Source organism: Mobula hypostoma, chromosome 6 (assembly GCF_963921235.1).
Source record: "Mobula hypostoma chromosome 6, sMobHyp1.1, whole genome shotgun sequence".
NCBI lineage: Eukaryota > Metazoa > Chordata > Chondrichthyes > Myliobatiformes > Myliobatidae > Mobula > Mobula hypostoma.
This window is the reverse complement of record NC_086102.1, coordinates 49,527,119-49,542,296: the sequence shown is the minus strand read 5'-3', so window position 1 is coordinate 49,542,296 and position 15,178 is coordinate 49,527,119. Positions and strand designations below refer to the sequence as shown.

Here is a 15,178-nt window from a genome sequence, read left to right as displayed (position 1 = left end):
GGTGGTGTCATCTGTAGATTTGTAGATTAAGTTAGAAAAGAATTTGGCCACATAGTTTGAGTAAGTGAGGGGGTCTGAGAGCGTAGCATATGTGGCAACGATGTTGATGCCTATCCTTACTGATGGTAGTCCTTTGGTCAAAAAGTCAAGAATTGTTGCAGAGGGAAATGCCACATATTAGGTTTAGGAGTCAGGAGATAGCCAAGTTCACTCATTGAGATTGTTGGTGATGAGGAATTGATACAATGTAAAATTTGCTTTGGAGCATCAGATACAGGTAGTTACAGACAAAATGCAGGATATAAATTGTACAAGCCAAAGTTGGTTCAGACTGACACCAGGCTCTTGTCAAGATGACTTAAACTTTTTGCAGTGGCTCTACTAAGAAAAAATACAGTTATGCACAGAATCTCCTTTCTGTTCCCCTAACTAATGGATCCCCTGAAACCTGGTTATGGTCCTATGAAGGTGCAGTCTATTGACATGTACAGGCCCCACATTCCCTTGAAATAGCTCCCACTGCTCCACAAGTCTCAAATCTAGTCAGCACAACAATGTGGGCTGAAGGGCCTGTAACGTGCTATAAAATTCTATATTCTAAGTTTGTAGAGAGATTGCAGACTTTTACAAGAAACAAGATTCTTATAGTAGGTGATTTTCTTAATCAGTACATTGAAGTCCCAACGAGAGAATGTGTGATACTTGATCTGCTATTGGGGAATGAGATTGGGCAGGTGACAGAAGCTTGTGTAGGTGAACACTTTGCATCTAGTAATCATTATGCCATTAGTTTCAAAGTAATTATGGAAAAAGACAGATCTGGTCTATGGGTTGGGATTCTAAATTGGGAAAAGGTCAATTTTGATGGTATCAGAAAGGATCTCACAAGTGTGGATTGGCACAGGCTGTTTTCTGGCAAAGGTGTACTTGGTAAGTGGGAGGCTTTCAAAAGTGAAATCTTGAGAGTACAAGGCTTATACATGGCTGTCAGAATAAAAGGTAAAGATAACAGGTTTAGGAATCCTTCGTTTTCAAGAGATACTGAGGTCCTATTTAAGAAAACAAAAGGAGGTACGTAATAGGTATGGGCAGGTAAGGACAAATGAGGTACTGGTAAGAAAAGCAACAGAGCTCTTAAGAAAATATCAGGAGGGCTAAAAGAAGGCATGAGGTTGCCTTAGCAGACAAGGTGAAGGAGAATCCTAAGTGATTCTATAGATAAGTTCAGAGCAAAAGAATAGTGTGGGTCAACATTGGTACTCTGGAAGATCCGAGTGGTAACCTATGTGTGGAGCCAAAAGAGGTGGAGATTTTAAATGGATTTTTTTGCATCTGTATTTACTTAGGAGAGAGACACAGACTCTATAGAAGTGAGGCAACACAGCATTGAGGTCATGGACCCTTTACAGAGGAGGAGGTGTTTGCTTGCTTGAGACAAATTAAGATGGATAAATCCCCAGGGCCTGGCAAGGTGTTCCCTTGGACCTTATTGAAGGCAAGTGCAGAAATTGCCGGGGCCCTAGCAGAGATATTTAAATCATCTTTGGCGACTGCTGAAGTACCAAAGGATTGGAGGATAGCTAATGTTGTTCTTTTGTTTAATTAAAAAAAAACAGGAAATTATAGGCCAGTGAGCTTGATATCAGTAGTGTGAAAGTTGTTGAAGGGTATTCTATGGGACCAGATATATGAATATTTGGATAGACATGGACTGATTAGGGGTAGTCAGCATGGCCCTGAATGTGGTAGGTCGTGTCTAACCAATCATAGAGTTTTACAAAGAAGTTACCAGGAAAGTGGATGAAGGCAAGGTGGTGGATGGTGTCTTTGTGGCCTTCAGCAGGACATTTGACAATGTTCCGCATGGGCTGTTGGTCAAGAAAGTTCCATTGCTTGGCATTCAAGATGAGGTAGTGAATTGGATTAGACTTTGGATTTATAGGAGAATCTAGTGGTAGTAGATGGTTGCCTCTCTGACTGGAGGCTTGTGGAGAACCGCAGGGATCAGCGATGGGTCCATTGTTCTTTGTCATCTATATCAACGATCTGGACGATAATGTGGTTGGTTAACTGGATCAGCAAATTTGCAATGACACCAAGATTGAGGGTGTGGTGGACAGGGTGCAGGAAGACTATTAGAGGTTGCAGGATCTGGACAAAGCTGGAAAAATGGGCTGAAAAATGGCAGGTGGAATTTTATGCAGACACGTTTGAGGTGTTGCACTTCAGTAGGACCAACCAGGTCACCAACCTACAGGAAAGTTGTTTGAAATGGACTAGATGGGCCTGTTTCGTGCTATACGTTTCTATGACTATGGCAGACTGTCCAGTTCATCTGGCAAAATGCCTCATCGCCAGATCTAACCAACAGGCACCAAGACCTCGCCTGGCTGGCGGTGAGAGGGGCCCTCCTGTATGCTTGGAACGTCGTCTCCGCACCCCACTGCCCACGGGAGGACTGCAGTGAGGAGGAGTCTGTGACCCACCTCTTTGCACACTGCCAGTTCGCAAAGAGGGTGTGGAGGAGGATGGACGGGCTAGTGTCACGGTTTATCCCCAGCAGCTGCGTAACAGAGGACTCTCTGATCTACGGGCTGTTCCGGGGGACACACACAGAGATCAACGTCCGGTGCTGCTGGCAGATCATCAACTCGGTGAAAGATGCTCTTTGGTCGGCCCGAAACTTGATGATCTACCAGCACATGGAGATGTCCGTGGGAGAATGCTGCCGACTGGCACATTCTCGGCTGCAGGAGTACGTGCTGAGGGATGCACTGAAACTTGGTGCAGCCACCACAAGGGCCCGGTGGGGAAGGACCACAGTATAGGTTTCTCCACCCGTGGGAGTGGGAGGAGTCAGAGGGCGGGGAGTATACCCCTCAACAATGATATGCTAAGCTGAACTACTGGAGTGCCACGTGGGTGGCTATAAATACGGATATGTACCGTGTATAATGGAAACGTATATAAAGGATGAAAAGTTATTGAATGGTTTATTGTATATATTTATTTTTGAATAAAGTATATTTTGAAATTAAAAAAATACGTTTCTATGACTCTAGAATGAGGGGGGAATCTCATTGAAACCTGTCGAATTTTAGAAGGCCGCGATAGAGTGGATGTGGAGAGGATGTTTCCAATGATGCGGAGTCTAGGTCCAGAAAGCACTGCCTCAGAGAGAGGCACATACATTTAGAACAGAGATGAAGTATTTCTTCAGCCAGAAGGTGGCGAATATGTAGAATTTACTGCCAAAGGCAGCCGTGGAGGCCAGGTCAATGGGTGTGTTTAAGGTGGAGATTGATTGGTTCTTGATTAGTCAGAGTGTGAAAGGTTCCGGAGAGAAGGCTGGAGAATGAGATTAAGAGGAAAATAGATCAGCTACGATGAAATGGCAGAGCAGACGTGATAGGCTGAATGGCTTAATACTACTCCTATGTCTTATATAACAATTATAACCATATAACAGTTACAGCACGGAAACATGCCATCTCGGCCCTTCTAGTCCGTGCCGAAAATGGTTTTGTCTTTCTCTTAATTGCATGACAAGATTGAAAGACGACTTGTTATATCAGTGTACAAGTGGTGGTTTTACTGATTTGTTTAATTGAAGTTTATTTTTGCTTTTAATGTCAAGCGTTACTTATGCTGGTTGATGACCTTACAAATTCCTAATCTCTGAAGCAGTACTCTGTAATCATATTTGTGTCGTCTTTGTCTTTTATGCCTTGAAGTTTATCCAAAAATGGTAATTATATTCTTTTCAAACTGATCAACACGCACAAAATGGTGGAGAAACTCAGCAAGTCGGGTAGCATCTATGGGGAGAAATAAACAGTTGCCTTTTTGGACCGTTTATCAGGACCTGCTAAATGCCATTGGCTAACAATTCTTTAGTGTTGAATATTGCTGCTAAAGTCGTTAAAATGCTAAATGCAAGGACGAAAATTCTTTTAGATCAGTCACTGATGTCATACTTAGTGCTCAGCCTTCCCATTGCACTCTGCGGTTCGAGTACCCAACAATGAGGTGAACTTCTGTCACTCTCAGCCAATTTCTATCTCATTTCTATCCACTGTATTTGAAGCTCTCATTTACACTTGTCACCTCCTAAATTAAACCAATATTTTCTCTGCCCATCTTCTATTTTTTTTGCCTAGTGCACTTTATGATCTGAAAAGCTCTTTTGTTTGTCCCATCCCCTCAAGTTTTAAATTCCTGTTCCTTGTATTCAAAATAACTGAAGCCACCCTAAATTGACATGTCAAATGTTTGTTTCAGATAATTTTCTGTCTTCATTCGGAACTTCTTGTCTTCGTGGTCTAAATTCCCCAAATATTTTAAATATTTGACATTTTCTAACATTTATTTCAGAGGCCATTTCTTAAGCTTTTATGAAATATAACTTTAGTCTTGTATTATTTGAATTCTATTGATTGGAATAAATTTTGTGCCTTTTGGCAAAACATGTATTTGTGTTGTCTGTTGTGCTTGTTTATAGTATTTTCCCAGAGTTTTTTGCAAGTGAAATATAGATACAATTTTACACTCAGTTAATCTGGCAAGTGTGGCAGTTGGGTGCCGTGTTAACAGATTTACAGAATTATCAGATGCTGTTTTACCATAAAACTCCTAACATTGGACATCAAATTGTTTTTGATAGTGTTGCTTCTTCAGAATTCTGTGTATGATAGATCATTTGAAGTTGAACTCATATAATTTCAGCCTACTTGTATCATATAGGAATTTGGCGAAACAAATTTAATAAACAAGAATTTATTGGATATAATATAATTGCATAATGGCGCTGATGCTTGCAGTAATTCAACTAAGCTTAAAAAAAGTTTTGATGATTTTCATTTATACTCAGTGTCTGAAGCTTCTCACTTGTGTCCAACAATAATCAGCCAGCATTGATGGATTCCAGTTGCCCTGATACTCTTTCTCCATGACGACAATATTCCTAGTGAAACCTTTCATCATGCTCGTCACTGACAGCGCCAAGATATGCAGGGAAGAAGTCTAAATGGGAATGCAGAAAATGAATCTTCAGTGACGAGTTGACTTCATGATTTTATATGCTTGGAATTTGTTGCCAACCAGTTGATTGTAGTTTGGTGCTCTATAGTTGACAAGAAAATTTTCAACAACACCCTTGAATGCCTTCAATAAGATTTTCACTGGTCCCACTAGAAGTTCTTAGAATTGTCTGTCACTGATGACCTGTTTGATTTGTGGACCAACAAAAATGCCTTCCGTAATCTTGGCATCAGTTACTCTGGGAAACATCTGTCTCAACTATTGAAATCCTTCTTTCTAAAACCTGTCTTGCTATGCAGCATTCGCCCTGTTGAAGCATACATACCCAGGCATGCGTGGACAAGATAGAAAACTTTTCAGCTTGCATAGTGGACACCATTTTAATTGACTTGAATGAGAAATTGAAATAATAAATAAAGATGATTTACAAAAAAAGTGCATAATAGGGAAATTTCATGGTGACTTTCATGATCAGCAGCCCAAAATCTATAAGATACACCCAAAAGTGTTCAATAGTTTCATTTAATATCAGTGTATACAATATACAACCTGAAATTCTTGCTATTTGCAGGCAGCTATGAAAGCAAAAGGGTACTCAAAGAATGAGGGACAGTAAAAATGTGGGAACCCCAAAGCCCCCTCCCTCACATAAACAGCAGTAAGTATCAAACCCTCCTCCACTTGGTACAGCAAAAAGTATCAGCACCCACCACCCACCAAGCAAGCAAATAGCAAAGCCCCCAGGAGAGACCATGAACCACAGTACAACAAAAACTAATCATTCACGCAGCAATTCGACAGGCTACAAGTTGTTTCTCACCCTAATAAAGCCACACAGAGGTGTCACACAGTGAGAGGGGAGACTAACAAAACAAAAAAAAACTCGCTAATTGCTGTTTTTGCCCCTTCCGAGTTCTTTGACTCAAGAATCGGCAGCAAACTCCCACACCATCGAGAAAAAGTGATCCAAGGAAAGAGATTTCTGACAGCCGGTCCGCTGTTTACGAAATTCCGTGTTCTCCCTTGATGCTTCAGTTGGCGACTCAAGCATAGAATTAGCTCATCCAGAGGGTCGCAAAGCCTCTACTGTGAAGGCGCACTCATCTTCTGGGCAGCGCCCTTGGGATATTGAAGACTCGCTGGTCAGTGAGCCCTGGGGGTGGGAACCATTGCCCTAAAGAACCACAGTTTGAGTGCAGCTACAGATCAAGGGCACTGCTAGGATCTCACCCACCTTGAAAAGGAAAAATAGAGACATTAAAGGTAGAAATTAAGCTGTTTCTGCAGATGAGTTTGAAGAAGCTGCTGTCTAGTGCCATTGTAGTCTCCCCCCGCCCGAAGCAAAATCTTTCTTGTCCAGTGTAATTCATTATTTTTTAAATGAGTATGCAGACAATTATGTAAATTTCAGCTGTAAGTTTAGGAAAGATTAAGGTGATATATAAGATTGGTAGAGTATCCACAGTGGAGCAAACTTATGGGCTGAATGGCCTAATTCAGCTCTTGTGTCTCATGGTCTAATCTATGGGGAGATACAATAGGCTAAGTGTAAATTGACGGCTGGCACAGACTTGGTGGACATTTAGGCCACATTACTGTGCTATATTTTGCTGCCACATTTGGGTTGTTAGGTTGACAGGCTACTGTAGATTGCCTCGAGTGTAAGTGGATGGCAGGAGAAATACATAGTGGTGGTGGGGATGAATGGAGATCAGAGTAAAAATGAGATTATCTTAAATCTATTTAGTCTGTGTTTGTCCTTGCTCTTTGAAAGACCAATCCAATTGATCTTGCACCTTCTGCTTTGTCTATAGGTGATGTGCTCAGATATTAATATAGGAAAAAAGAGTGAAGCACCGGAGGGAGGTAATTGGCTGGTGCTCCTCCCTGTTCCCTTTCTTCCATGGCTTTTTGTCATCTCTTATCAGATTTCCCATTCTCTTTCACCAATTCACTTCCCAACTCTTTACTTCAGCCCTTCCTTCCGGTTTCACCTTTCCCTTTACTACCTTGTATTGTCTAATTCCTCCCCCGCCCCCCCCCCAAGCATTTTTACTCTGACTTCTCATCTTTTTTCCAATCCTGATGAAGGGTCTCTGCCTGAAACTTTGACTGTTTACTCTTTTCTATAGATGCTGCCTGGCCTGCTGAGTTCCTCCAGCATTTTGAGTGTGTTGCTTGGATTTCTAGCATCTGCAGATTTTCTCTTGCTTGTTCTATCAATTAAAATCACTTTTCTGGAGTTAATATTGGTTTTGAAAACTTAACAACTTTTTTCAGCCAAATATTATTTCATTGATTTAGTAATTCATTAACTTGAATTAGTTTTCCCAGCTTCTGTTACATTGGATTTCTTATTGGTCATTTCTTCTTTAAATCATCTTATAATAATAACTATAATTGAAATTACACTCCTGAAAATTAAATTCAGTAAAGGTCTGTACTGGTAAAAGTCTATGCTGAAGACTGGCATGATGTGGATTCCCCTTAAATTTGTACCTCACTGTACCATTAATCTGCAGCTCACTGCATTAATCATCTCACTGTTAATATTTCCAAGCTTTGTGAGGTAAGAAACCAGATAGACAATTTTTGCATGATATCCCGCTAACATGAAAAACAACTAGATTATATATTGTCATTTGAAAGCTAAATATTCACTATTGTTCTACTGTGCTTTTATCTAATTTCTCATTTCATGCTCATTTGGAAGATCAGGTATCTTAATGCTTCCCTTTTAAAATATTAGTGTAACATCAGAATCAGATTTATTAACACTGACATATGTCGTGAAACTTGTTTTGTGCTGGCAGTACTACCTAAAAATTACAAGTTGCAAAATAAGTAAATAATACAAAAGACAAATAATGAGGTATTATTCAAAGATTCTTTGAATATCTGATGACAGAGGGGAAGGAGCTGTTTTAAAAACAGGCTCCAACCTCCTCCCTGATGGTAATAACATGAGGAGGGCACATCTAGGATGTTGAGGGTTTTTGGACGCCGACTTCTTGAGGTACCTCAATGACTGGGAGCATTGTGCCCATGATCAAGCTTGTTGAGTTTACAAACCTGTTTCAAACTGAACTTATGACTGCTTAGGTGGTGTGCTCAAGTTAAACTTGGGAGGTATTACAGCCGAGCCAAGGTGAACACTGACTACAGATTTTGCATATTTCAGAATACTGCTGCAAATATTTCTTGTTATATGGCAATGGCTCACTTCACAGGCAAGATCAGTCAGAAAATCTTGTGAATTATATTTCGCATTGCTAGTTTAATAATTCTCTTCATGTACTAGTGCTCCTTATTTTGATCCAGCTGAATTATTTTTTATTAATGTATTGTGTAAACTGTACATACTAAATCAATTTGTACTTAAAAGGTTAAGAGTTTAATTTAAAAGTGTTTTTATCTCAATATGATCTTAGTTAAATATTGATTTTATTGCTTATATCATATATATATATATATATAAATAAAAACCTTTACATTATGTCTTTGTCTAAATGTGCAATGTGCAATTTACAATAAATAGTATGTGCAACAGGATAGTCAGTATAACATAGAAATACAGTTGTGTCAGCATGAGTTAGCAGTCTGATGGCCAGGTGGAAGAAGCTGTCCCAGAGCCTGTTGGTCCTGGCTTTTATGCTGTGGTACCATTTCCCAGATGGTAGCAGCTGGAATGGTTTGTGGTTGGGGTGACTCAGGTCCCCAGTGATCCACCACAGAGTCCTGCAATTGAGGGAAATACAGTTCCCATACCAGGCAGTGATGCAGCCAGTCAGGATGCTTAATAAGAATAAGTTTTCAGACAGACAATTGGTTTTATGAAAAGGTTTTCAGAAAGACAATTGCATTTATGAATTGGATAAAATAGTGCAGAAACAAAATTGAATTTACTGCTTTGCTCTTATCCAACAGATCTCCTCACCAAACACATCAAGTGAAAATTCACCAGTTAGCCCTCCTGATGAACAAGGACAAGGTGATGCTCCTCCTCAACTTGAGGAAGAGGAGCCTGCATTTCCTCACACCGATTTAGCAAAGCTGGATGATATGATTAATAGGTGAGTGTACCTAGACTAGAACAATCATAAATACATTCATGTGCAAATTGTTAATTTTTTCTTGCATTTTGCAGGCCTCGTTGGGTGGTCCCAGTGTTGCCGAAAGGTGAATTAGAAGTTTTACTTGAAGCTGCTATAGACCTTAGTAAAAAAAGTAAGTAGTTTTCCCAGACTATTTTGATTTTATTGGAAGATGTGTTCTTTGCATTTTAGAATGGTGACAGTTTGATTTGTTGAACTGTAATTATTAAGATTGAGGAAAATACTTAGTTTTAGATAAAATAAAACTGAAGATCTGGAGGAAAAAGATTACATTGGGAGCCATCTGACAGCCACTTTCTGAAAAGTGGGGGAAAAAACTCGTGTTGGGAAGCGGATATTCACCAGGTTAGGCAGCTTCTGTTGAGAGGAAATGGCGTTAATATTTCAGCGGTAGGTACCACGTGAGCTGAATACTCGACATTTCTTGTAACTATTTGCCTTTTAATTGTGTCATTGCTGCTCATTTGAGGCAAAAAAAGGAACATTTTCAGCAGAATCTTTTTGTCAAGTATAAAAGAAAATGCTTCACCTTGAAAATCTATCTCATGATTTGATTTAAAGGCAAAAATGCATCAAAAGCATGCAGTTCTGTTCTCATCCAGGATAAACTTAATCTGTGATCTCAATGTTTCAGCATATCTTGGTATTCCTTTCTTACGTACTTACCAAGTTTTCCATCAGATACATCCATTCATTTCAACTTATTTACTCGTAATAAATTTCGTATTGGAATTATTAGTCTTGGATTTAAATTTCCTAATTTTGGTTGGTTTCATTGTGTAAGAACTTTATTGAGTTACACTGCCAAATCCTTTTGAGATTGAGAGACTTAACGATGCACCTTCAAGACTTTGGGTTCCATCTATGGAACTTAAGTATTTTCTTAGCTTTAGTAAGTACACTAGAATCAAATGATGATTAGCAATCTTCAAATGTGTCAACAAATTGATGTTTGATGAGCATTTCACTTTGCTGATCTTTTGAATCACAAAGCCTGTTCATACTCCCAAAAATTTCTTCAAAGCTATATTGTGTCGTACCTATTTGATAAATTGTATATATTATGCTTTCCTGATCAACTTTCAATTCTTTATACAGTTCAGTGGTGTTGTGTAATTCCTCTAGCTATGGCAAGCTAAGTAGTCGTAACTATGGATCATAAAATAATGTAATTGTAAGATGCATTACTGGTCTAGCACTTTGAATAATAAAAAATATAGTTTTCTTGTTGGAAAACATGGTCTAAAGTTTTCATTCAGAAGTTTCAAAGTAGGAATTACAAGTTTAACTGTGAGCCTTGTGCTCAAGAGGTTATTCCCGTGAACATTTTATTCAAATATTTAAATTAGACCTTTGAATAAACTCTGAGTGTACAGATTGATGGGTAAATTAAATAATGTCTGAGTTGTGGAAAGCCAAACCAAGTTTAGTTCCATATTCATTGGTATTTGACTCAAGAATGGTTACCTTAAAAAGAGTCAGTGTCGGTAAAACTCTATCTGTTGTCTGGTTATTTGGAAATTTGTATGGCTTGGTGTCTGGCTAACTGGGTGATGTTGTTTTCTTGCAATCTCTGAACCCACTTGCTTCTGTTTCCAAAGCTCAATTTAAATGCTTGGGACCTGTTCCCTGCACTCCCTTTTAGGCATGTTGGGTTTACTCTAAAATTTATCCTACCATATAATATTTCAAACTGAATTAATAATGTGTTATGGTATTAAAGGGAATAACATTCAATACCTGGAAAATCTGCCAATATGGCACCACTGAAGTCTCGAGCAAGCTAGATTGATTGCATTTTACTCAAAATAAAACTCATTTTTGTGGTATTTGTGATTTATTATGCTGACTTATGGAGATGATGTTAATTACAAGATGTAACCAACAGTTAAAATTTTCTTTCATGTTAAGGCCTTGATATTAAAAGTGAAGCATGTCAACGCTTTTTTCGTGATGGGCTCACAATTTCATTCACAAAAATTCTAACAGATGAGGCTGTGAGCGGCTGGAAATTTGAAATTCATGTAAGTATTTTCTTTGCTTATATAAAAAGTTCTTTGTTGTAAATTTACAATTTGGTTTAGTGTTTTATGTTCAACAGGTCAACGTATCAGTTTCGTAATTCATGTTAATTTAAAGAATTTTAGTGAAAGTCTTTAAGCTTATGCATTTGCATTCATTGTCCTAAGTGTTTTTTTCACCTTAATCAGTAGCAACTGTTATTCTTTTACTTTAGTGGATGACATGCAATATAGCAGCAGATTCAGGTTCTTTCACTGTTCCCACAATAATTTAATTTTAATAACAAATCTTTGCTTTACCAAATGTTTTATTGTTAAATATTTGTGGTTTCAGAATTTAAAAGAGTAGGATGTAATGAATCTTGAGGATAAGCAATGTGTGGGAGCAGTACCCATAATCAGAGATCCCCGCCACCCACGTCATACTCTCTTCTTGCTGCTGCCATTAGTTAGAAAGTACAAGAGCCTCAGGACTCACCTCCAGGTTCAAGAACAGTTCCTATCCCTCAACCATCAGGCTCCTGAATAAAAGGGCATAACTACTGTCACTTGCCCCATCAATGAAATGTTCCCACAACCAATGAATTAACTTTTAAGGACTCTTCATCTCATATCATGTTCTTGTTATTTATTGCTAATTATTTATATTTGCATTTTGTTGTTTATTATCTTCACTGGTTGATATTTGTTGTTATAGCTATCGTTCTATGTAATTGCTAAGTATGCGCACAAGAAAATGGATCTTAAGGTTGTATATGGTGACATATATGTACTTTGATAATAAAATTTATGTTGAACTTTAAAATTGTTGTAAAGACCCCAAAGAGTGTACAGAAACAATGATGTTGGGTTAAAGATGAATAGTGCATAATTTTTCAGACGTTCATTTGCAGTTTGGTAAAGCCACTCAACAAATTAAGACTTTATGTATTACAAGGTAGGTCTGGGAAATAGGTCATAATCATTTTCTTTTTATGTTTGTTTAACATTTATCCCTAATTGTTCTTGAGATGATGAGCTGCTACTATGAAACACTGTAGAGTTTGTTACTTTTTGGTGTTGGTTGAAGCATTTTGATGCAGTGGTAGTGAACGGTTGGTCATACTTTTTCAAGTCAGGATGGAGAACAATATTTTAGGTAAGCAGGTGATGTTGCTCCCACCTCTAGCACCTCCACTCTATTTGGCAAAAGTGGAATTTTCTGGTGGCCAACCATTTTAATTTGTATCCCCATTCCCATTCCAACATGTTGCTTCATGGCCGCCTCTTTTCCATGATGAGGGCGCTGGAGCAGCACCTCATATTCTGTCTAGGTAGCCTCCAACCTGACAGCATGAACATCAATTTCTCCTTCTGCTAACTATTTTTTTCCTTCCCTCTTCTCTCCCCGCCATTTTTTTTATTACCAACTCCTCTTTCCCTTTCTCCAGTGGTCTACTCTTCTCTCCTATCAGATTCCTCCTCCTCCAATCCTTTACCTTCCCACACCCTGGCTTCACCTGTAGTTAGTCCTCTTACCCGCCCCCCCCCCAACCTTTTAATTCTGGAGTCTTCCCCTTCTTTCCAGTCCTGAAGAAGGGTCTTGGCCTGAAACCTCAACTGTTTGTTCATTTCTTTCCATGCTGCCTATCCTGCTGAGTTCCTTCAGCATTTTGTGTGTATTTCTCTACTTCCCAGTTTTTCCAAATTACATTGATATGTGTTTGAGAGGTACTGTTGAAGAAGCCTCAACAGGTTCTTCGATGAAACAAACTGTACCCAAGATGAGATGTGTTGGGTGTGGAGGATGGTGTACAGTTTGGCCAAATATTTTGTTTTCAGTTATATAAAGCTTGAAAGCATGCATCTAGGCAAGTGTTCCATCATACCCTGCTTTCTTGCTTATTAGTGATGGAAAAAAATTAAATACAAATAAGTGGCAGGAATAGGTTGCTGGCCCCTTGAGACTACTCTACCATTTGGGAAGATTGTAGCTGATTTGATTGTAAAGCGGATTCTGGGTTCCTGTTTGTAGCTGTAACTTTTTACCTCCTTATTCAGCAAGGATCTCTCCATCTGTGCCTTAAATATTCAGCAACTGTGTCTATCACCCTTTTCATAGAATCATACAGCACAGAAATTGGCCCTTTTGGCCCAATTCATCCATGCTGACTGTGATGCCTTTTTATGCTAATCCTGCTAAAGTTAGGTTTGTTTCCCTCTAATTTGTGTCTATTTAAGTACTTGTCCAAATGCCTTTTAAACACAGTATCTGCTTCTACTACCTCCTTTGGCAGCTCATTTCAAATAATCATCACATTATTTGTGGGAAAAACTTGTCTTCTCAGATCTTCTCTAAATTTCTCTCCTTTCACCTTAAACCTGTGCTGTCTAGTGGTAGACTGCAAGTTACTCCACAAATGTCTTTGTCCCTCATAATGTTATAACCTGTATAGGGTCACCCCTCATCCCCTGACGCTCCAATGAGAATAAACCTAGCCTCTCTGGTTCATCATTAAAGCTACATCCTGGTGAATCTCTTCTCTTATGAATTTATTTTTTTTAACCAATTCCTTCCTCTAGTGTGGCAGCCAAAACAAAGACCCATGACCTTGAGAGAAATACTTCTGCCTCGTCTTGATTTTAAGTGGTAATGCCTTTTAAACAGAAACCTCTACATCCACCTGTTATGTAGCAATCACGTTCCATCTTAATCTTGTAAGCTCTAGCACAATCAAACCTAGCCTGTCCAGTTTGTAGGACATCATGATCACTTCAGTTGTTAGTCCTGTAAACCTCAACATCTTTCCCTTTAAATGAGGCCAATACTGTGTGTATATAGTGCTTCTAATGTGATCCCAGCAATGCCCTATATCACTATGTCATAACCTATCTAGTTCCCTATTCAGTATCTCTGGCAGTAACTATTAACTGTTTGCTAGATTGTAATACTTGCATACTATCCATATTGCATATCATATGCAAGAATAGGAACTTCACCTTACACTTCAGATTTCTGTAATTTGCTTTTCAATAAATATGCTTTTATTATTTAAGTTAAAATTGACCTTGTCACAATTTTAGATCGTTTTCTCCATTGACTAGATATTATTATTGAATGCTCGGTGTCTATCGCTTCTGCAATATCTGGTGAAGGATTTAGCAATGATATTGCTAGACATTTAAAGGAAGGTGTTAAAAATATTTTAGAGCTATTTTGGATGCTCTGATTGTTAGATGTCATATTTGAGTTAATGCCTGAATGTCCTCTTGCTGCAAGTGGACATTGTCCAGAATTTTCCATTGATTTGAATGCTGTGCAATCATTAGCAGGCATTCTCACTTCTGACTTAATGATAGATGGCAGTGTCTTGAGGCTGCAATGACACACATTCAGCAACTACAAGCCATCACAGTGCTGTGTTGTGTCTCCTTCCAGTGGAGCATTTTTAATAATCTCTGTTTTGCAAGCTTCATGCAGTTGAATGTTTCGTGGATGTCACCTCAACTATGGAATTTGGCTATTCAGAATTTTTTTGGGCCTACATTGGAAGTGTTAATTAGATTTCAGGGAAGCGCACAAAGTTTAAAATGACCATGCCTCTATATCAACGTAAATATTCTAATAATGAGCATATTAATGCACGTACTGTTGTAATCCAGCCAAAATGAAGAAAATGTTCTCTTTTTCAACTATTTTAATTGTTATGGCTCTTGACTTTTAAAAAAATTTTATCTTGCTTACAGTTCAAATGAGGGAAGCAAGCAAAATCTTATGACCTGCTGTCATTTAGTAAGCACTGACATTTGTGAAAGTTCTCCAATTTGTGGGAACTATTTGGGATAATTGCTCAGTTTCATCAAAAATGCTGCACTTATGATAAAATTAATATTACATGAAAGATCAGAGTGTAGCAGCAGATTGGCAGAGTCAGGATATTAGCACTGCTAATATGATTCCACTGATGAGTGGAAATGCTAATTTTGTTTTTTTTTTGCTGATCTGATGTATTATTGCAAACT

General features: G+C 38.6%; 1 protein-coding gene across 5 annotated transcripts in view; it reads left to right on the top strand.

Annotated features, from left to right (window-relative positions):
- Window positions 1–15,178, top strand: part of usp9 (ubiquitin specific peptidase 9) — a 280,005-nt gene that overhangs the window by 76,577 nt on the left and 188,250 nt on the right. For all 5 annotated transcript variants that reach the window (XM_063050799.1, XM_063050801.1, XM_063050798.1 and 2 more), the window contains 3 exons: window positions 8,968–9,113; window positions 9,188–9,267; window positions 11,067–11,179. In XM_063050799.1, the coding sequence (XP_062906869.1) occupies window positions 8,968–9,113; window positions 9,188–9,267; window positions 11,067–11,179 (339 nt within the window). The remainder of the gene's footprint in view (window positions 1–8,967; window positions 9,114–9,187; window positions 9,268–11,066; window positions 11,180–15,178) is intronic.